General features: G+C 40.0%; 2 protein-coding genes across 2 annotated transcripts; both read left to right on the top strand.

Annotated features, from left to right (window-relative positions):
- The first annotated feature begins 2495 nt into the window (after positions 1-2495).
- LOC143880356 (ras-related protein Rab11B-like) lies at positions 2496-15385 on the top strand. The gene is made up of 2 exons (XM_077383270.1): positions 2496-2964; positions 14728-15385. Exons 1-2 carry the CDS (start codon positions 2741-2743, stop codon positions 15158-15160), a joined length of 657 nt encoding a protein of 218 aa, XP_077239385.1. The 5' UTR covers positions 2496-2740; the 3' UTR covers positions 15161-15385.
- A 3687-nt stretch (positions 15386-19072) lies between these two features.
- Positions 19073-19771, top strand: LOC143878637 (uncharacterized). The gene has a single exon (XM_077380904.1). The coding sequence runs from the start codon at positions 19162-19164 to the stop codon at positions 19486-19488; it is 327 nt and encodes a 108-aa protein (XP_077237019.1). The 5' UTR covers positions 19073-19161; the 3' UTR covers positions 19489-19771.
- Positions 19772-21448: the final 1677 nt, after the last annotated feature.

A 21448-nucleotide genomic window follows, 5' to 3' on the forward strand; every position in this document is an offset into this window, starting at 1 on the left:
AAAATCTGCAAAGAAGTGAGCCTGTGTGGGTATTCTCTCCTGCAAAAGTGTGCTGCGAAGTGGGTTCCTGGAAAATTGGCTAGCAAAGAAGTGGGTCCCAGATTATTGGAATCAACAATGACTTGAGATGTGTACCACAATGCACGAGAGAATTTAAGACTTCTTGTCTATCCATTAAATAGGAGTGTACATTTTTTTTTGAATGATGTTGAATAGGAGTACACAAACACAAAATTACTTCAGTAAAATGAATAGGGATTGTGGAGAATTCAGTAGTGTCAGTCAAATTCTTTATGTAGTTTCTTCATTTAGGTAAATTAAATCCATGTGTAGCAGTTATTTAGTTTCAAGGGATTTGCTAGGGTATATCGCAAAAAGCTCTTACATGCGACAGACCAGCCGCGAAATGCCTTTTGTGAAACACTAGCAATTCCCTAGTTTCAAATAATTCTAGAGGATTGTCTTACGCAAATGCAATTCCACAAAAAGCCATCCCGCGGCTCACCTTTGCAGTAGAGAACGACCACCTTTCAGCCGACTTTGTCTTATTCATTTAGTTCATTTGAGGTGGCTGCTCTCTCCTGCAGAAGTGAACTGATAAGTGACTTTTTTATGAAATTACCTAGTAAATCCCTATATGAGAGAGAGAGTGTGTGTGAGAGAGAGAGGCATCCACGTCGGACCATTAATATAGCAATTAATTGCGTCTATAAAAATAATCTAACAATAGCTAAACTCTGGAAAATGAGATGATAAATGCTATTTACTGGTATGAGGGACTATGGGTCACATATTCTCCTCTAGTCCTCTCTAGCCTAAGAATGTATAATAGGTTGGAAAAATTGATAATCATATTGAGGAATGCTAGACTGATAGGCGCCCTTGCAAACAATGGTGAAAAGGGCGCCTCCATTGGTCATTTTCCACTTAGGACATGTATGATTGTAATTTTCCATGTCATTCTAAATGGAAAATGACCAATGGGGGTTCTCTTTTCACCTTTATTTGCAAGGGCGCTTGTCAGTCTAGCATTCATATCCAATAATACTACGGGAAGTGATCTATTCTCACTCCCCTTTTTTATTTGACTTGGGACAGCCCTCTCTAGTGTAATGATGACTACTCTTTTACACTAGAAGGGATGTCAAGTATCCAAAAGGGGGCAAATATAACATTTCCCTAGGTAGTGATTGTCAAGTTTCAAGCCATTTTTCTTACTACGGCATCTTAGATAATTGTTATTTTAAAGGTTGTTGCTATCACAATCCCAAGAGAGTGAGTGTCAAGGCTGCAACTTGAAATAGTTAGAGAAATTATGTGGTGCCCTTGATATTTGATCCAACAGTAGCATCTTAAAAAATGCGCTGCTGTTGGATCAAATATCAATGGCGGTGGTGCCTCATGCACCAGCATGCCCGGTCGGGTACCATATAAAAACTCAAATAGTTAAGGGGATTGATATTTCCCCCTCTGACGGATAAAATCCCCATCCTACCACCTCCAAATGTTATTCGCTAAGTTCTAAAGGCAAAGAAAAACGTTAAAGGTGGTGAATTTATCCTCAAGCAGTGAACCATCCTCACAGAAACCGTTAAAAAGGGGAAAGAGGGGGGGATATCATTTCCCATAGTTAAAGTCCGCAATTATAAAAGGGAAATGATATCAGCACAACCATACTTTGATATTTACACTAATCCACATTGTATTATAGTATTTAAAGAGCTGTCAAAAGGTTATTACATTTCCCAAAAAACTCGCACAAGGCAATTAAAGAAGAAAAGACAGCTGGGTTTGTGCAAATATAAAAATATAGTTGTGCTGATAACATTTTCCAATGAAAAATTGTGACGCATTTGTCACAGGCATAATCCATGATAACTGATACCCATTGTAAGTTCAAAACTGATTATTTGACTTAAGTGTTCGTTTCAACTTGTAGCCACCGACTGTGAGTCCCCAACTGATTATTGGGTCAAAATTACGTTTTGGCCCTGTTCGTTTGAGATCGTGACCACAACTTGTGTGCCACCCAACCGATTATTGGACACAAATAGGGCTTTAATTTTGAGGCGCACAATCAGTCGTCACAATCTCAAATGAGTAGGGCCTTAATTTTGAGCCAATAATCAGTTGGGGTGCTCACAATAGGTAGTCACAGTTTAAAACGAGCAGGGCCTTAATTTCGAGCAGTCCAATAATCGGTTTGGCAGTCACAATCGGCTGTCGTAATCTCAAATGAACAGGGCCTCACAAATTTTGGACTCAGAATCGGTTATCAAAATTCGAAACAAAGTGGGCCTAATTAGTCTGTTGCATGCCCTACGCACGAGCCAAACCATACCTGATGCTCCTTATTTGGTGGGCGCTTAGGGCAGTGCCAATCCCTACGCCTGAAATCATTTCCTTAGAACACAACAATCCATAATCCGCACTCCCTTATTTTGTTAATAACACCCATTATTTTATGCTCCCAGCAGTAGTAGCGCGTGTCCCCTTTGAAATTAAATCGGAGTTAAATAGGGACAGAGAGAGAGACTGCCCCTGCAAGAGGGAAGTGGTGTGTTTAATTTTTCACGAGGTAGGACCCCCTCCGACAAACTCCCTCAATACCCTTTTTCCATTTCTCCACTACTTTATTCTTTTCCCTATATAAGTTTTTCGGTGCCTCTCCAATCTTTCTTATTTGCCCTTTTCCCTATTCGATCGACCTAACTAGATCAGCAACAAGTATAAGAAGAAGATGACTTCTTCTTACCGTGTGGATGAAGACTATGATTATTTGTTCAAGTTGGTTTTGATCGGAGACTCTGGTGTGGGAAAATCTAATTTGCTCTCGCGATTTACTCGCAACGAGTTCAGCCTCGAGTCTAAATCCACTATCGGTGTTGAATTCGCCACTCGTAGTATTCGCGTTGATGATAAGGTCGTCAAGGCTCAGATTTGGGATACTGCTGGTCAAGAGAGGTACCAGTTTTACTACTTTTCTCAGTTAGGACTTTTTACAAACACCTGGTCTGCTTCTTATTCTCCCTTTACTTCTTCTCTTGTTTTGTCATGTTTAGATTTTCTATGGTTTATGCAACTGACCAGCACTGTAGGATTGAGAATGGGGGATTATTCCATGGTCATGGTTCTTGTTTTGGTCCTATAACTAGGAAGATTTTTTTTTTTTTTTTTTGGGGTTCCTTTTCATTTTGGTAACTGGTCAAGTTTCCATGTTTTTATTGTTGTTGGATCTCTAATTAGGAAGAATTTTTGTGCCTTTGCATTTTCTCAATTGGTAATGTTTCATATGGATGTGGGACCCAATTGCCTCTTGGAACGGAGTTTTGTTATGTTGGTTGTTTTATTGTTGGTCTTTTGCATATGTTCCATATGGGTTTGCAACCCTATTGCTTTTTTGGTGTGAAGCTGCAGTCCTAAATGGACCCTAAAAGATTTGGTTTCCAGTACTATCTTGTTGTGTTTCTCAATTCACATTCAATATTACCATCCCCTTCATTTAAACTGGGCATATGAATCTTTACCTTAGGTTGCTGCTAACCTTTGTGTTGGTTAAATCTCCAGAACAAAGACCATGGTCTACTACAAAATGTTCCCAACACTCTTCGAAGAAGACTTCATTAATGTGTCCTCTAACTTTCACACGCCATGATTTTCCAAGAGAGTTTTTGAGGATTGCTATGCCACCTTTCTCTCCCACGAGATATTTGTGAAATGCAATGGGTATAGACTATAGACTATGCTCAAATTTAGATTATAGATTAAACCCTGAAATCCAATGGACCAAAAAAAGGCATACAACTCAACTCAACTCAACTAAGCCCTATTTCCAACCAATTGGATATTTGGATTTCCAGTAATGATTATTACAGAGTATTTACAGCGCTGGTAAGATCGCCCCCCAATATTGTCTCATTCGCCACTTTTAACGGTGCCATGTGATTAAGTTACCACGTGGAGTAAAGCAGCCAGTAGATATGTATTCATTGCTGTTATCACTTTCAGTCCAGTCTCGATTCTTGAAGCTTCTTTCTCGAATGAAATTCGCAGCTCTTCAAATATTTGGGTCAGTGGTTAGCATAAAACTCAAGTGGTGTCCATCAATTCTAGCTCAAAAGATTGTTGGTTTGAATCATCCAACAAAAATCCCATCAGTGGAAGACAAGATGGAATTATCTGATTCAGTCTCTTCCGCATTTACTTGGACTCTGGATTGTGTCATGTCCATAAGGTCATAGACGTTCTTCTCTTTAGGAGGTTAGGAAAAAGAAAAAAAATTAGGTCAAGAACTGAGGTACATGACAAGGGCTCTAGGATAAGGTGGAAGGTGTTGTTTGATTGTTCTTATTAGATTTTGTTTTGATCTATTATGATTTCTTCTTGGGCCTTATTTCTATATGGAAATTTTCTTTGATACTCAACAATGCCTTTTTTTGTATTGAAATTACTGCTACTGAAATCATTAGAGTTTCTTGTAAAATGCATACTAGCATCATGAAAACAACAAATTTGGTCATTTTATTAAAGCTTTTTTTTTACTTTCAATCCATTCTAGATTCTTGAAGCCTCTTTCTTGAATGAAATTTGCATCGCTTCAGAGATTTGGGTCAGTGGTTAAAATAAATACCCAAGCGATGTCCATCAATTCTAGCTCAAAAGATTGTTGTTTTGAGTCATCTAAAGAAAATCCCATCAGTGGAAACAAGATGGATTTATCTGATTCAGCCTCCTCCGCATTTATTAGGACTCTGGAGTCTGGATTGGAGCCAGCCTGGCAGGAAATCATATAAGATCAGACAAGCAGAAAATGGAGTATGTGCGAAATATACTATCCACCGGTGAAGTAATGCTTAGGGGCTTCCCATTGTGACATGCCCATGAGATCATAGATCCCCATCTATTTGGCTGGTTAGAAAATGAAAAAATGGGCCGAGAAGTGGGGTAGATGACAAGGACTATAGGATAAGGTGGTGGTGTTTGATTGTCCTTATAAGATTTGGTGTTTTTATATTGTGATTTCTTTTTGGGCCTTATCTATATATGAAATTTTTTGTTGATATTCAACACTGCCTTTGTTTGTATTGGAATTACTGCTACTGAAATCATTAGAATGTGTTGTAAAGTGCAATACTAGCATCATCAAAACAAAAACTTCTGTCATTTTATTCAATGGTGTTCTCACTTCCAGTTCAGTCCAGATTCTTGAAGCCTCTTTCTCGAATGGAATTTGCAAGCCTTCAGAGATTTGGGTCAGTGGTTAAAATAAATACTGAAGCTGTGTCCATCAATTCTAGCTCAAAAGATTGTTGGTTTGAATCATAGTTGCCGGAAACTCCATGGGCGGGTGGGAAACCCGTTTCCCCTAATATATGTTTCTCGCGGGTGGGAAACTCGTTTCCCCAAAAACGCGGGAAACGCGTTTCGGGAACGTTTCCGAAACATGATACAAAATTGGAGAAATGTTTCCGAAACGCATGGGAAGCATATGAGAAACTTATTTAATCGTGTGTAAACACGTCTTGTGTTTTTCTATCGTTTTTGAAACACTTCTAATGCGTTTCCTAAGACGTTTCTCATTTGATTTTCTATTGTTTTCTCGTTTCCCCTGGATTTTTTTTTCATGCGTTTCCCGTTTCCGTTTCACGTTTCGTATCCCGAATTCGTTTCCCACCCTGATAACTATGGTTTGACTAGTCCAAAGAAAATCCCATCAGTGAAAGCCTAGATGGAATTATCTGATTGATCCTCTGCCACATTTATTAGGACTCTAGATAGAGAATTGGTAGGAGTCAGCCTGGCAGGAAGTCATAAGGTCAGACAATCAGGAAATGGAGTATGCGAGAGAGATACTGTCCAGAGCTGAAGTAATGCTTGAGGGATTCCCATTGAGTCATGTCCTTTGGCAGATCATAGATCCCCTTCTCTTTGGCAGGTTAGAAAATTAAAAACTGGGTCGAGAAGTGAGGTAGATGACGAGGACTCTAGAATAAGGTAGAAGGTGTTGTTTGACAAGGACTCTAGGATAAGGTAGAAGGTGTTGTTTGATTGTGTGAATAAATGCTTGGATTTGAAATGTAACCTATACACCTACAACTTTGTGTGTGCGCGAGCGCTTGTGTGTGTGGAGGACCTTACAGAGGTGCTGAGGACCCTACAGAAGGCACAACTGCACCTGAATTTGAAGATGTTCAAGTTCAGCAAAGAAACCATTGTCTACTTACAGAGGTGCTGAGGACCCTACAGAAGGCAAAATTGTACCTGAATTTGAAGATGTTCGAGTTCGGCTAGGCTCATCTACTTGGGGTTTATCGTTGGAAGAGGAGAGATGAAGATCGACCTAGCAAGGTGACTGTGATCACGAATTGGCCCAGACCTAAGATGGTGACTGAGGCTCGCAGCTTCATGGGAGCTTGCCAGTACGTGCGGAAGTTTATCTGCCACTTTTCTCATTTCGCAGCTCCACTCCACGCACTCACCAAAACCAATCAAAGGTTCAGGTGGGAGAAGCAGCACGAGGACAGTGTCATGCTTTTAAACCAAAAGATATGCAAGGTCTGACTTGCCCAACTTACAACAGCCCTTTGAGGTGGAGGCAGACACATCAAGTTATGCACTAGGTGCGCTCTTGTTGAAGATGGTCGGCCCATGGCCTACCACTTGGAGAAGTTTAGTGGAGCAGTCAGCAATGACCCCACCTGCAACAAGGAGTTATATGCTCTAAACCAAGCCGTAAAGCACTAGACGCCTTATCTACTGGGGAAGTTAGTGGTTGGCCATACCGATCGCAAGCCTCTCTAGTTTCTACGATCACAATCGAAGTTGTAACAAGCCTGACACATGAAGTGGATTTCTTACCTTTAACAGTTCGGCCTGATTATCAAATGCAAGAAGGAAGCAACCGACAAGTTGGCCGACATGCTTTCTATGCTTCCTCTACATCCAAAGTGTCTGCACTATTCACGGCCTTGCAGATCTAGCCGATGCGACACCTAGAATACGTGGTTGTATGATTATGACCCAGAGTTCTCTAAGGAGATTGCTAAGTTACAGAAACAACAAGCCCTCTGAGTTCCACTTGGTTGAGGGTTTATTATACAAGGGTATCCAACTATGTGTAACGAAGGTTTTAAATCTCAGTTTCGGCCATCGTCGAAAAAGAAACATTTTGGTTTCGGTACGAAATTTCGACCTAAATTTTGTAAAATCGTGGAAACATTTCGGTACGAAATCTCGATCGAATTCCAGGTAAGATTCTTCACCACTGGTTTTTATTTTTATTTTTGTCGTATTTTTAAAAATATTTTAAAAGAATCTCGTTGTTCTTCTCTTTTCTGCTACTGGAGTTGTTTTTTGTCTGACAAAAACTTTGCTTTTTATATGAAAAGTTACATGTTTATTTCACATACTTCGACCAAAACATTAACGAATCCCGAAATTTTGGGCGAAATCTGGTATTTTTCTGAAATCCAAGTGGATTTCGTTTCGGTAGTACCCGAAATCAACATATTTTGGCTGAAATGAAATGTTTCAGCCGAAAGTGAAAACCACGCGTACCTAAAGAGGCCGTTCGAGTGCAGTCGATTTGAGAGGCTCACACATCGAAGGTGGCTGGGCATTTTGGAGTTGAGAAGACTCTACAGAACCTTCACATATATGTCTACTGGCCGAGGGTAAACTTGGACGTTTAGAACTTTATCAAAGGATGCGTTATCTGCAGTACTTCCAATCCCTCTTATCGGAAGCTAGGGTTATACACACCATTGCCAGAGCCAAGTCAACCCTGGGAGAGCATATCCATGAACTTCGTTGGGGGATCACGACTATCTCTTCGTGGTTGTGGATCGGATCAACAAGATGGCCAACCTCATTCCATTTAAGACGATGGTGACAGAAGAGGAGGCAGCAAGGTTCTTCTTTCAACGCATGTGGAAGCATTTTGGACTACTGGAATCTATCTTTTCTAATAGAGATAGCTGCTTTCTAAGCCACCTTTGGAAAGCTTTGTGGGCCATCATGGATACAAAGTTGAAAAGGAGCATGTCCTCTCACCTTCACCTATGGCTAGACTGAGTTGGCGGATCGAACCATGATGCATTTGCTATGTGGTTACAATTCAAGACACTTGAGGACCTAGGACGAGAGCCTCCCTTTTCTACTATTTGCCTACAATCGAACTATTCACGGCTCGGCTTAGAAGGCCCTGTTCGAAGTGTGCCTCGGTTACCTTCCACAAAGCCCGTTTGATGTTGAATTCTCGGTGGTGGATCAATCAAGTTCTAGTAAGGAGGTAGAAGAGTGTGCTAGGCCCCAACGATTCTTTGACAAAATCCGTCGAGTGCATTAATTTGTTGAATCTAATCAAACAGAAGTATAAAGATCGACATGATCAACATCGGGTAAGATGCAACTTTCAAGGAGAGATGATTTGGCTACACTTGTGCAAAAAATGGTTGAAAGGCAAGGCAAGGAAGCTCAGGTCGATCCATTACATACCCTTTAAGATCATCAGGAAGGTGTGATGCAGAATGTTTGGGTGCGGGGTAGTGATGTTATCATTTTGTGTAGGCGATCTCATGCAGAAATGGAAACAGCCTTCGAATAAGTGTGAAAACTGAAAACTGAAGCAATGGCTGAATATCATAATGGACCGAACTGTCATAGAGGGAAAAAGGGATCCAATGGTATAGTGTGGGCTGGCTTTTGTGAACCACTGCTAAGAGTAGTAAACTCCAATCTGAAATTTACAAAACCGTTAAGAATTTTTGTAATTAGAAGAAGCTCACGAACAATAGGTAAAATCTACTCTTCTTGGTCCAATGGACCAGCTTCCTTGGAACTTTGGTGACTTACAATTTTGTTACTATTAACTTGGTACAAGTAACTCTCAGATTCGAATTAACCACTATATACAAGGTTGATGGTAACCAAGTGTGCAACTTATTTTGTGATGCAATTAATATCTTCAGAGCTTAACACCAATCAGGTAACAATCTTTAAACTAGCTCCACTTGAGTTTAGGATTTCACATTCACTTGAGTAAAGCTAGGAATGAAAGAAAGTATCCTGTGTAGATAAGGGCTCAGTAATAATTCACGGTTCCAGCAAGTGGCTGAGGTTTACAAGCTACAAAGTGACAAATCCCATATAGAAACGAGGCTCCTTTGAAGCCTTTTAACAAGCACAAAACAGGCAAGCAAGAATCTGAACTTGAGAAAGGAGGTGATGATCTCCAAATCATTCGAAGTCAATCTTGTAGCTTCTGTTAGGGAATTACTGGCAGCAACATGCAATGGATTGAACCACCATACCTTTTATTTCTAAATTGCTCTTGGCTTTAAAGCATGTATGTGGAATTACATGCAATATGCTAATTTTCTAATAAAACTCCTCATTCAAACTTCGAAATATGACTATCGTAACACTCTGAGCAGATTTATGGAAAACAATGGATAGATATGGTGGATGTGTGAAATTTACCAAACTGCCATACCCAACTTAATCACTCACAGGAGTTCAAGTTAATTCACACAAATTAAGCACACGGTTCTGGAGATAGGGATTTAACAAACACAGATCTTTCTTCTTTTATGCAGTTTCGTGCAATTTCCAAGAGATTGCAATCAAGTCAGATGTCCAATGAGAGCTAGAACTGGCTAGCATTCTTCAACAAATTCTTGCATCTCAAATGTCAAATTTAACTCAGAAATTCCAGCTTAAAGAGTATCAAACCACAAAATTCTTACCAGATTCTTTAGAGCTTGGGTAGAAGTCCTCTTAGGTATGTTAAAGATCAGTTTCCTAACCCCCTGTTTGGATATGTGGATTCAGAATCCAGGTTTTAGTTTGAAAGCAGTGTAAAATTCTGGATTTTACAATGGAAGTAGGTTGCAGATGTGGGGGAAGTAGGTTGCAGATGAAGGGATTAAGTAAGAAATCCGGGTTTTAGAAATCTCTTTCCCATCCTGAGATTTCTAAAACCTGGAAACAGGGGCGATCTCCTACTTTCTCGCTCGACGGAAAGAATGGCGAGAAATCAGAATACGACGGACAATCTCCTTCTTCTCTTGTCTTCCATCCACGATTTTGAGGAAATCCAAGATTCTAAAATCCGTGTATCGAAACGCCCCTTAGGGATTTCATCCACAGTCGGCTCTGTTTGGATGCCACATGCAAGGCATCCTCAATTTACAAGAAAAAAAATCACTTTTCTTCAACTTTATGGTGCTTGGTTGCCAATGTAGCATTGAAATCCCTGGAGATTACCAAGCAAGAAACAAGTGTAATAACTGCATGTCTGGTGATGTGGCAATGTGGCAGCCAAGCCATTTCCATGTGAAATAACCTGAAAAGGAAGAAATTTCTTTGGTAAGGGTCCTCTCTCTCTCTCTCTCTCTCTCTCTCTCTCTCTCTCTCTCTCTCTCTCTCTCTCTCTCTCTCTCTCTCTCCGTTAACCTTGCATCCGAACTCTGTAAAGCACATGGCTTTACCAGGGTTTTAAAATCCTGCCCTCCATTGACTTTACTTGCCCAAAGAATGCTTAAGCATCCAAACAAGCAACAATCGACAGCACATCTCTTAACAGCAAACATAGAAGGTAATGACTATTGCTGCCGATTGAAGGAGTTTATTACAATTTTGGATCAAAATCTGTTTGCAGGTTTTCAGATCTGATGAGGCATAGGAAATGGAAGAATGTAAACAACTTACAGAGATGGCATTTAAGAAGTAAACTGACGAAGATATCCTATCGTCCAGCAGCTTCTGCATAGAAAATTTCCACGCCAAGTTGAACATGTCTCCAGCATTTCTTGCTATTTCCTTAATGAACAGTTTCGACCTAGCAAGGGGAGTCTCGGTCAGGATGTTGGATTTGAAACCTTGTCTTCAACAAGGAGATGATGTGGAATTGGAGGAAGAAGCTGAGATTCCAGCTGCGAAGAAAACTCCAATCTTCATAAAAATAACAAGAGGCTCTTCTTGATAAAACCCTAAAAATCACCACAATACAAACCTTAATTCATTTCTTGAAGAATTAATGAAAAAAAAATGAAAATGGCCTTATATAATGCCCTTACATGGTAAAAGACAAACACACCCTTACCTAATTGCTAAATGACCTAAAAGCCATGACTAGAGTGGTAAAATAACCAAATTACCCTTACATGTAAATGTAACTAAAGATAATTAAGGACATATAGAAATACCAAATGACAAAAATACCACTAAAAGCTAAGGACACAACTAAAAGCTACAGTAATGAGCTTGTAATGGCTGATGTAAAATTCACCCAGGGGATGCTCCTGCATCAAGGTGGGAGAGAATGCATTCCAGCTTGATCTTTGACCATAAATGAACGTGCACTCCATAGTGATTGCGGGGAATCTCAAAGCATTTGAGCCATCGATGTTGGACGATGACCTAGACCAAGGGCAAGTGCCCTTGGTCCCATTGGTTGATGATTTGCTTTTGGATCATGAAGATTTGTTAATAGAAGATCATGTAGTTGAGAAGAAGTTGATGGAAATCAGACATGGATGGATTGAGTCATTCCACATTGGACGGAACGGACAATTATTGAGTCGCGCCGAGTGGTTTAACCGAGATGGGGGACATGCTCTAAATTTACAGGAATGCATTGAAGGTTATCTCCAAGATGAAGGTTACCTCCAAGACTCTCAGCAGAAAATGTAGTGGATTAGCATCCAACATTGGATGGATTTAGCATAGGAAAAGGAACAGATTTCCAACTTGAGAAACTCCCCAAGAAAAACACATCTTTGGGAGGTTTTAACTTGCGGTAAATAAGTAATTTAGGGAGGTTTTTTTTAGGATTTTTTTCTCTTCTTTGAGTCCGATGGAACCACAGAGATAGAGATGAGTGTAGCAAAGGATGTTAACCACAAAATAAGAGGAGGTTGGTTGAAGTGGAAGCATGCTTCAGGAGTTTTGTGTGACCATAAAATACCTACCAAGTTGAAGGGAAAGTTTTATAAGATAGTTGTGAGGCCAGCCATGCTGTATGGCTCAGAATGTTTGGCCACCAAGAAGCAGCATGTGCATAAGATGAGTGTAGCGGAGATGCAGATGTTTAGATGGATGTGCGGCCACATAAGGTTAGATAGAATTAAAAATGAAGACATCCGTAGAAAGGTGGGGGTGGCACCAATTGAGGAGAAGATGAGAGAGCACCGATTAAGATGGTTTGGGCATATCCAACGTAGGCCTTTGGATGCTCCAGTGAGAAGAAGTGATTGTGCCAAGTTGATGGAGTAAAAAGAGGAGGGGGCAGACCGAAAACAACTTGGGTAGAAACAGTGAGGAAAGACTTGATGGCTAGGAACATAACAGAGAACATGACCTTGGATAGGAGAGAATGGAAGAAAATGATCCATGTAGACGGGAACCCAACTAGTGTCAGGATTAGACTTGGTCGATTTGAGCCGGGTAGACCCTTTCACCTTTTTCATGAAAATTTTCTAAAGGATTCATTAGCTGACCCCAACTAGTTTGGGACAAAGGCTTAGCTGAGTTGAGTTGAGTTTGAGTCCAATGGAAAGTGGGCATTAGACCCCACGAACAAGTGTTTTTAAGTATGGTTATATTACTGTTTTGAGAGGAGTTTCCATCCTAGATATTAGTTTACCTAATGCTTTTTTTTTTCAACGGCGAGTTTCCATCCTAGATTTTAGTTTACCTGATGCTTTTAGGAGTAGGAGTTTGAGGAGTATTCTTTACTGATTATTTTCTATTAAATTGTATTGTAATTTTGGGCAGAAAACCCACGACCACAAGTTGCTGTTTTCCTTTGGAAAATCTAATAAAAAGCTAGAAAAGAAGGAAGAAAGGGATCTAATCCTGATGCCCAATTTCTCCTCTTGAATTTTTTTGTAAACGGTGTGCCCATGTGGTGTGTGGCAGATCTGAGTTAGTTTTGCTTGTGTTTGTTGTTACAAACGATGGGCGCTTCTCAGCCTTAAGAAGATCTGCGTCCCTATGGGTTTCATTTTCGGTTCTGCTTGTGCTTAAGGGAGTTATTATCTAGTGCTGATTTTGATTAATATTACACAATACATGCCTCCCGTTTCTTGCTGTCCAAAGAAGAGCCGTGCGATATGGTTATTGAAAACATAACATAAAAATTGAAGAGAGGAGTTCTGAGTCATTGCTCCTTCGAAGGATCTGATCCGTCCGATAGCAGATCATGACCATTGGGGCCTTCATCTTAGCCCTAATAGTAGACTATTGATTAAGTATACCTGTGGGGTCCATTGTCTTTCTTTGGCCATTAGGCCGTCTATGTTTGCCACATTAACATACAATTCAGTAGATATATGTTGGCCACTAACCATACCATATCGCTGAGTGTAAGCGTTCATTTTCCTTTTTAAGGTAACAAGCATCCACCTAAGAGATACTTTTCCTGGAAAAAAAGGTTGACAAACATCCCCAAAGAAACCTCCTCTGAATATCCTCGATCCAATTAATCATGCTTATGGGACATTTGAAGGTGGATAAATAGTAAATCGGGATATTTGCCAACACTGCTTTTATTAAGGTTATTCTTTCTCCCAAGGATACTGTATTCGGACTTGGACGACAACGTTTTTGTGCAGGAGGGGGAGGTGTTTTGAGAAGATAAACAGAAAGGAGCGAATAGAAACAGAAGTCTAGACGATAGAGAAACAGCCATACTAATTCTCTGCTCTCTAGCTTTCGTCCCATTTGGGCATTATTAATAAAGCTCCTGACAAGAATATAGACATGCAAATGCATTTACCAAAAGACGAGATGCATATTTAATAATTACAGGGAAATATATTATTTTTAAAGGCCTTTACTCTCCACTGAGGATAACAGTGGGAAAAGTCGTGCACGTGGGCCAATGGCTGGCTGCATGATTTCAAGTGGAGAACTAACCGCTTGTTGCTAGCATTCCTCTAAAAAATATAATGTTTATTTTCATAAAAAATAATTATGATAGTTAAAACACAAAACATGTAATAATAAAAAATTTATTGTCTTATTTTCAGAAATAGATTAAAGAGATCTAGAAGTGTCGCAATGAATTCCAAAGTATTGAAATCTGACACGTGTCCGACATCGTACCTCACCGATTCATAGAATCCATGTCACAGTCTCAATGATTATATCAATGCATCAAGTTACTTGTATTATATGGCTTCTTTTGATTCTTTTGCTGCTTCATTTCTGTGTTTCCCATCCCTGATTATTGAGTCATGATCTCTTATATTCCTGGTCAAATGGTGATTTAGTTTATTCATTCAGCTATTATCAAATTTGCACTGCGAATATGCTTGGTTTTGATGTGTTTCATCCAATGCACTGATTAAACTCTTAGAGACACTGGTTTGAGTTCCTCAGTTCCAGCGGCATCCGGTGTCAGTCTTCCTAGAAAGTACCTGTTAATGTATAAATGATTAAATAACACCGACTCTTACAGCTTAAGCTTGTTGAGAAATTGGTTGTTTCACATGAAATCAGAGCTATTGCCACACAGCATGTCCTGGGTTCAAAACCCAACAACTCCTTGAAATTTAAAATCTACATGTAGAGCCAACCCAAAAGTGGGGCCGCAATGATTAAATAACACCGACTCTAATAGCGTAAGCTTTTTGAGTAATTGGTTTTCTCACATTACCTTATCTAATAACGATGAGGAGAATTTTCTGACACATTGGATATCCTTTTGCCTCCAACTAACAGGTACCGCGCCATCACAAGTGCATATTATAGGGGAGCTGTTGGTGCCCTTCTGGTCTATGATGTTACCCGCCACATCACCTTTGAAAATGTTGAGAGGTGGTTGAAGGAGCTCAGAGGCCACACAGACGACAACATTGTCATCATGCTGGTTGGTAACAAAGCCGATCTCCGTCATCTAAGATCCGTCTCCACAGACGATGGACAAGCATTTGCCGAACGGGAGTCTACCTACTTTATGGAGACGTCGGCTTTGGAATCAACCAATGTGGAGAATGCCTTCAGTGAGGTCCTTACTCAGATTTATCGTGTAGTCAGTAGGAAGGCCCTTGATGCTGGGGAAGAGCAAGCCGCGGTCTCACTGGAAGGGAAAACTATCAATGTGGGCAAGGATGATGTTTCGGCATTGAAGAAAGTGGGATGCTGCTCGGCGTAGGCTCGGAGGTAAGGTGGCTCTCCTCTTCTCTCATCCTCCTATATGAGCTTGCACTCCTGGATTATGTCTGTACCTCATTTGATTTATATTATCTTGCCTTACTTTCTGTTCTAAGGTGAGCAGCTCTTGCAAACAGACCTTAAGTCTAAAATTTGTTGTAGGAAATGCATTCTCAAATTTATGTACCTAGGGTGGAAATATTTATTGATTTGGGTCTTTCTTTGATTTGCTTATTAATTATATATATAAATTCATAATGGTAGTATCAGAAGTTAGTACCAATGATGCCATCTGACACTTTGTCCAAGGAATTAGATTTTTATATTGGAAGGTGATTTTTCTGAATTTTTAAATTTTTTTATATATGTATGGGTGGAATGGTTATATATATGCCGTTCAAATATATATATATATATATATATATATATATATATATATATATATATATATATATATATATATAGAGAGAGAGAGAGAGAGAGAGAGAGAGAGAGAGAGAGAGAGAGAGAGAGAGAGAGAGAGAGCTGAAAGTTGGGGGAGGGAGGAGGGAGCTGATTCCAAAAGGGTTCGAAGGGGAAAAGGGCAGCGACACCAGATGGAGGGATCAGTCCTAACCAGCTTGCTAAGAACAAGGTATTTCCAGCAAGAACAAAATTGATAAACTGCAAAGAAAAAATTCAGCTAAGAAACAACCCGTTCCATAATTTTAGCTTTTCAAAAATCTAGCAGAGAATGACAAAGTTTCTTAGCAAAGGCTTTTCCCCAACAAGGTTTTCTAACAGTGTTGCAGAGTGTTTTTTGTTCCCACATTCTGGCGTTCTGGTACTGTTACAAGTGGTCATTTGTTTTCTTTTTCTTTTTTTCGCATTTTTTTTTTTTTTTCGTAATGCATATAGATGAGATTTTGCTCTTCAAATCATATATCGCCTGTAGATTTTTATGATGCAATTTGAAAGATGGTTTGATTATATTTAAGCAGATGTTTCTAAGTCTTGCTTTAGATCATTCTTTGCAGGTGTTTATAAGTTCTTAATGTTGTTTGGGTTTGTTCATATATGCTTATCTTGTTTATTTCATCTCTTGTTAGGATTTTTGGACTCTATCTTATGGGTTTATGAAGAAATTTTGACACCATTTCTTTACCTTTCTAAGTTTTATTATCTCTTTTAGTTCTATATGAAGATGTGATCTACAGGATGGTGCTGTGGGTTCAACTTTGGCTGATCAGAATATTCTATTTTATATTCCTTCCTTTAGATCTCTTATAGCCCAAAAATCTAGTCGGTCATCCAATCTTAGCATCAATTAAAGATTGCATGATTTGTGGGCTACAGTAGACAGATAGCAAGGCCTGTGAGATGGACGGTTCAGATCAGACAAGGTAGAATACGCTATGTCCTAGTGAGTGCACCTCATTGTATAACATAGAATACACTATGTCCTCTAATATCCATTGGAAAATTGCATATGGTTTCAGGACTAAATTTTTATGAAGTAAAATATTTAAATGGCTTTAAAGATGTTTAAATTTGCAAGGTATTTTGTAGCCAGGGAAATTTACCTATGAATATGTTTAATATAAGAGGAATGCTAAACTGAAGAGCACCACAGATTTGTCATTCCTTCTTCAGATTTTCATTTTTCAGTGTCGTTGTAAATGCAATTGGGTGACGTATTGTACTTGCAGCTGGGTTTTTGCAAGGGTGCCATTCAGTTTAGCAATCCTCTTAAAGGAATTTACAATTAGAAGGTATTTAGTGAACTACTTGGCAAATAGTACTGCTGGGATCAATGGTGATGATCAATTCTTAGTCCCACATGTGGACATAAATGTGCAATCAAAACCGTTGATATTTTAGAATATCATGAGATGACCCACATGGTCTTAGTTTCCATTCCAAATGGGCAGTCCATGAGTAAGACAGAGAACTACGAAGACCAACGTTTTACCTTTTGATAGTAGAATCCTAAAAGAGGCCACATGAATAAGGGCTTAGAATCATTCGATCAAGGTGTTGGGATTAATGGTGACGATCAACTTTCAATGGCATTTGGCCTGATTTATGATCGCTAATAATTTGACACGTAGCCTAAAATCCACAGTCATTTTAGCATTTTGCAATTCAGGCCGGGTTGGGTCTGGTTGAGACCAGCCCTGGCCCAACTTGAAGCAGCATTCCCTCAACCCTAACCTGACCCAATCCAGGCCTTAGCCTGAGAATGGTAAATACTAACCAACTCTCCTTTAAATCTCTCAAACCTAACCTAACTTGGCTAACCTGTATTTTCCAAATCGGGTCGAATTGGCCTGGGACACCAAAAAAAAAAAAAAAGAAAGATACAAAAACAAAGAAAGAAGCATAATACAAGGGTTTTGAAATCATGATACAATTAGAGTGCATGTTGGGTTCACGTTGGTTCCAGGCTGCTTAAGGCCTTGACCCTAACCAAACCTGAAATTAAATTGGTTTGGAAAAACCCTAACCCAACTCAACACCCCAATGACATGCCAGCCCAACACAAGCCGGAATCGGGTTGAACCCGGTTTTGGGTTGAGCCGGGCCATTTATTATTATTTAGGGAAAAATACAGTTACCACGCCCTCCCCCAACACATTCAATGACAACCTTATAGTTTCGAACTCATCAACTACAACTACAGCCTTGACTTTTCAATGTGTATAAGGTAGACCCCCTCTTTTGAAACACTATCAATGCTAATTAAGATCTCGGATTCTAGTATCTGGTCGTTAACTATGGAACCTTCTTTAGTTTGCAGACCAAAAACTTGTTGGGCCCACATTGTTTTGATGATCCAAAGTATTCATGGGCCCTCACATACATAGGGTCTACCTCATACACAGAGTTTGAAACTTGGTTATAGTTGAATGCGTCGTATAAAAGTAGAGGGGGTGTAACTGTATTTTAGGGAGCTGATATATACGCCCCTTTCAATTCTGCGGACACCTTTTCTGAAACATTTGTCCCGGCTAAAGCAAGTGGCCAATTACACGTAGGGATTATTTTGGAAAATGACCAAAACACCCATGCAGGCATCCAATATCCCATCTCGTTTCTGTCTCCCTCGCCTACCTCTCGCCCAAATGCAAAGCCCAACTTCAGAAACCAAATCCAGCGCCCAAGTCTCTCTCATTATTCACTGGTGGACATGGGTGTTGGAAGCAAATGTGATATAGAAACTAAGCATAAAAATGGTATTCTTATGGCATGGGGCCATCGAAATTCTGTATCTAGAAAATCAGAGAAGTTTTCTCTGTACAAAGTTCCTTAGCTGCCTCAGGCTTGATGACCCTGGTGGTAAAAGGGTAAGTAAAATTTCAATTTGTGCAGAAAACTTGTGAATCATTCACAATTCTCTATAGATCAAAGGGTTTCGAAAGAGAAAACCATCAGGTCCCAGAAATTGCCAAATCTGCCTCCAAGCTTATGTTTCTGTTAAAAAATCTTGGGTGGCAGTGAGAAGGGTGTCAAAATAGAAAAGCTTCTTCTCCTAAGCAGCAATGGTCTCTATCTTCCTTGTTTTGTTGGTGGGTTACAAATTAAGATGTTCTAAAAGAACAAAATTTCCAGATTTGTTGATTTCTAGAGAGAGAGACCTAGGGCGTTTCTGCACTTCAAGGGGCATCTCAGAACTTGGGCTCGTATGGATTTGGGCGAGAGTAATGGGCAAAGATGCGGGATGAGTGTTGCTTGGGTATTTTGGTCATTTCCTAAAGGACTAAGTATATCTAACCGGATACTCTCATTAGCCGGTCAGGAGGTTTTGAATCGGGTGTCCCTAGTAATGAAAAGGGGCGAATATATCAGCTCCCGTATTTTAACGCTACTATTTATTAGCTAGAAAAGGCATACATTTATAAGGTTTCAAGGCAACTCTACGAACACTCTCTGTGTCACAAAACATTGCTTTCGCACTCCCTTAACCCTATAAATACTTCTCAATTCTCCGTCCACACCCAAACCAAACCAACCAACCAAACAATGGTAAGGGGAACATCCCAATCTCAAACTTCATCTTCCTCCACATCTCGTCCTGGCACCGTCGGTGCAGCACAGCGTGGCACTCCGGCAGCAGCGGCCGGAATGCGCCGCCGGAGGCTCGCTGGCAGCACCGGAAACACCAATTCTTCCGGAAGCTTCGGCGGGGGCACAAGCAGCAACATGCTCAGATTCTACACAGACGACGCTCCTGGCCTCAAGATCTCACCCACCATCGTCCTCGTCATGAGCCTCTGCTTCATTGGCTTTGTCACCGCCCTCCACGTCTTCGGTAAGCTCTACCGCTATAGATCTGGAGCTGGATCTTGAATCTTGATTGGGAGATTTAACAATTGTTCCGATCTGGATTTTGGCACTGTAAATCTTTCCCTTGTTTTTGTCTTTCTACTGTTTTTTTTTTCATAATTCTAGGGTTATTAGGTTTATCAGATGTTGTTTTTCTTTGAATTTGATGAATCAGGAGAAAGTTTTGTATGTTGTTTGTTTGTTTAAGTTTTGAATGATGATGATATTCTTCTGAATTTTCTGATGGAAGAAGCCCTTGGAATGCTGTTGCAAATTAATTCGATTCGGTTTTATTTGTATGTTCTAATCATGATTTAGATTTATTATCGTGTACGAGGATTATTTCATTCTTTTGAGTTTCTGGCTTTGATCATTGACCTCTTGATTCTGGGTATTTAGTGTCTGATCATGAGATCTGTGTATGTAAACCTGTGGTATTTTCCATGTTGTCGAGGCCTACCTTTCTGTTTTGCTTTCTTTCTCTCAGAGCATCAGTCTCCGTGTTATTTTGGCTTTGTGAATGATACCATAACCGGGGCACTTCACCATTACAAACACCAATAGCATGTTAGCAAGATCTAATGTTTCCATGGATTATCAATCCGGTTGAGCCAGAGTTGTTGACAAGCCATATCAAACATGTATAGGGCGATTGTGGGGAGGTCTCCATGCCCCTATTCAATCCATTTCTGCAAACTAGTTTCCTTCTAATACTCTTAGCCCTTTTGATGGCTGAGCTCTAAGCCTGAAGTTCTTTTGTATGGGGGAGAGCTTGGATGCAAGAATCATCTCTTAATGATCTGGGAGGAAAGGTAATTTACTCATAATAAATCTGTAGTACCACTCAATTGTTAAGTAAGCTAAGTGTATGCCTACCAAAAAAGAAAAGAATGATAAGTGCATCATTTATTGCTGTTAAACATCTCTCTGAAAGAAAAAGGAAAAGATTGGTAAGTGAATCATTTATTGCTGTTCGACATCTCTCTGAAACTCGTCTTTCTAAGCTTCATAATCTTACATAGAAGTATTTCTCTTGTTTTTTGGTTCTTTAATGACATTTTGCTTGCCATTAAAAATAAAAAATAAAAAAAATCTTATATAGAAAACTTCAAATAAGTACCTGGATTCATCATTTCCCTCATAACCTTGCCTCTCTAAATACTTTTAGAGGAAACATCAGGAAATAATTTTCTTCAATGCGGGCAATGCTGCAGATTTTGTGGTATTTCGTCTGGGACTTCTCTATCTAGTTCCTCTGCAGTAACTATTGAGTGGTTACATCTTTGTTATACTTACTCTTTTAAGAAGCATGTGTAAAATTTTACCATGAATCCATTGATAGAAATAGCGTGTCCTAAACCTGACGGGGCAGATATGTATAATCCTTAACTAGTTAAATAGATGAGGAAAGTCGAGAGTGGACAGATTTGTGCTCTTGTTGGGAAGGTGGTAATTGAGGGGAAGTCAGTGGGAGAAAAGCTTCCACAGGCGGTCCAGGGAATGCTACCTCAGGTCGAAGATATTATTCTAGAGAATTTGCTTCATGATCGCCCTCCAATGAGAGATGTACAACATAGTATTGATGTTATACCCAGTGTTTAAAAACTCCTTGACTCGGCAAGGAACTCGCCCGAGTCGACTCCTTTTTACCTCGGCCGCATTCCGCGTTTCACCACATCCGCGTTCCGCGTTTTGCCTTACAGAGTCAATAAACTCCTTTGACTCTCGCGAGTTATGACCTTATCAACCGTGTTAACCGCGTTCTTGGCCGCGTCCGCACCGAGTCAACAAGGATTTTTCTTGGCCGCGTTCCGCGTCAAATCCGCTTTTTTAAACACTGGTTATACCTGGTGCAACACTGCCTAATCAAGCAGCCTACTGTATGAGCTCAACCGAACACAGAGTTAATGAGACATGTTGATGTGTTGCTGTCCAAGGGATTTATTCGTGAAAGTTTCAGCTTGGGTGCAGTCCCATTACTTCT

This window comes from Tasmannia lanceolata, unplaced genomic scaffold (assembly GCF_043159265.1).
Source record: "Tasmannia lanceolata isolate RefF3 unplaced genomic scaffold, GAP_Taslan_0.1 ptg000006l, whole genome shotgun sequence".
Taxonomy (NCBI): Eukaryota; Viridiplantae; Streptophyta; class Magnoliopsida; order Canellales; family Winteraceae; genus Tasmannia; species Tasmannia lanceolata.

Coding starts and splice junctions, on each gene's coding strand:
- LOC143880356 (XM_077383270.1), top strand. CDS start 2,741: ATGACTTCTTCTTACCGTGTGGATGAAGACTATGATTATTTGTTCAAG. Junction 2,965..14,727: donor GATACTGCTGGTCAAGAGAG/GTACCAGTTTTA, acceptor TCCAACTAACAG/GTACCGCGCCATCACAAGTG.
- LOC143878637 (XM_077380904.1), top strand. CDS start 19,162: ATGGTAAGGGGAACATCCCAATCTCAAACTTCATCTTCCTCCACATCT.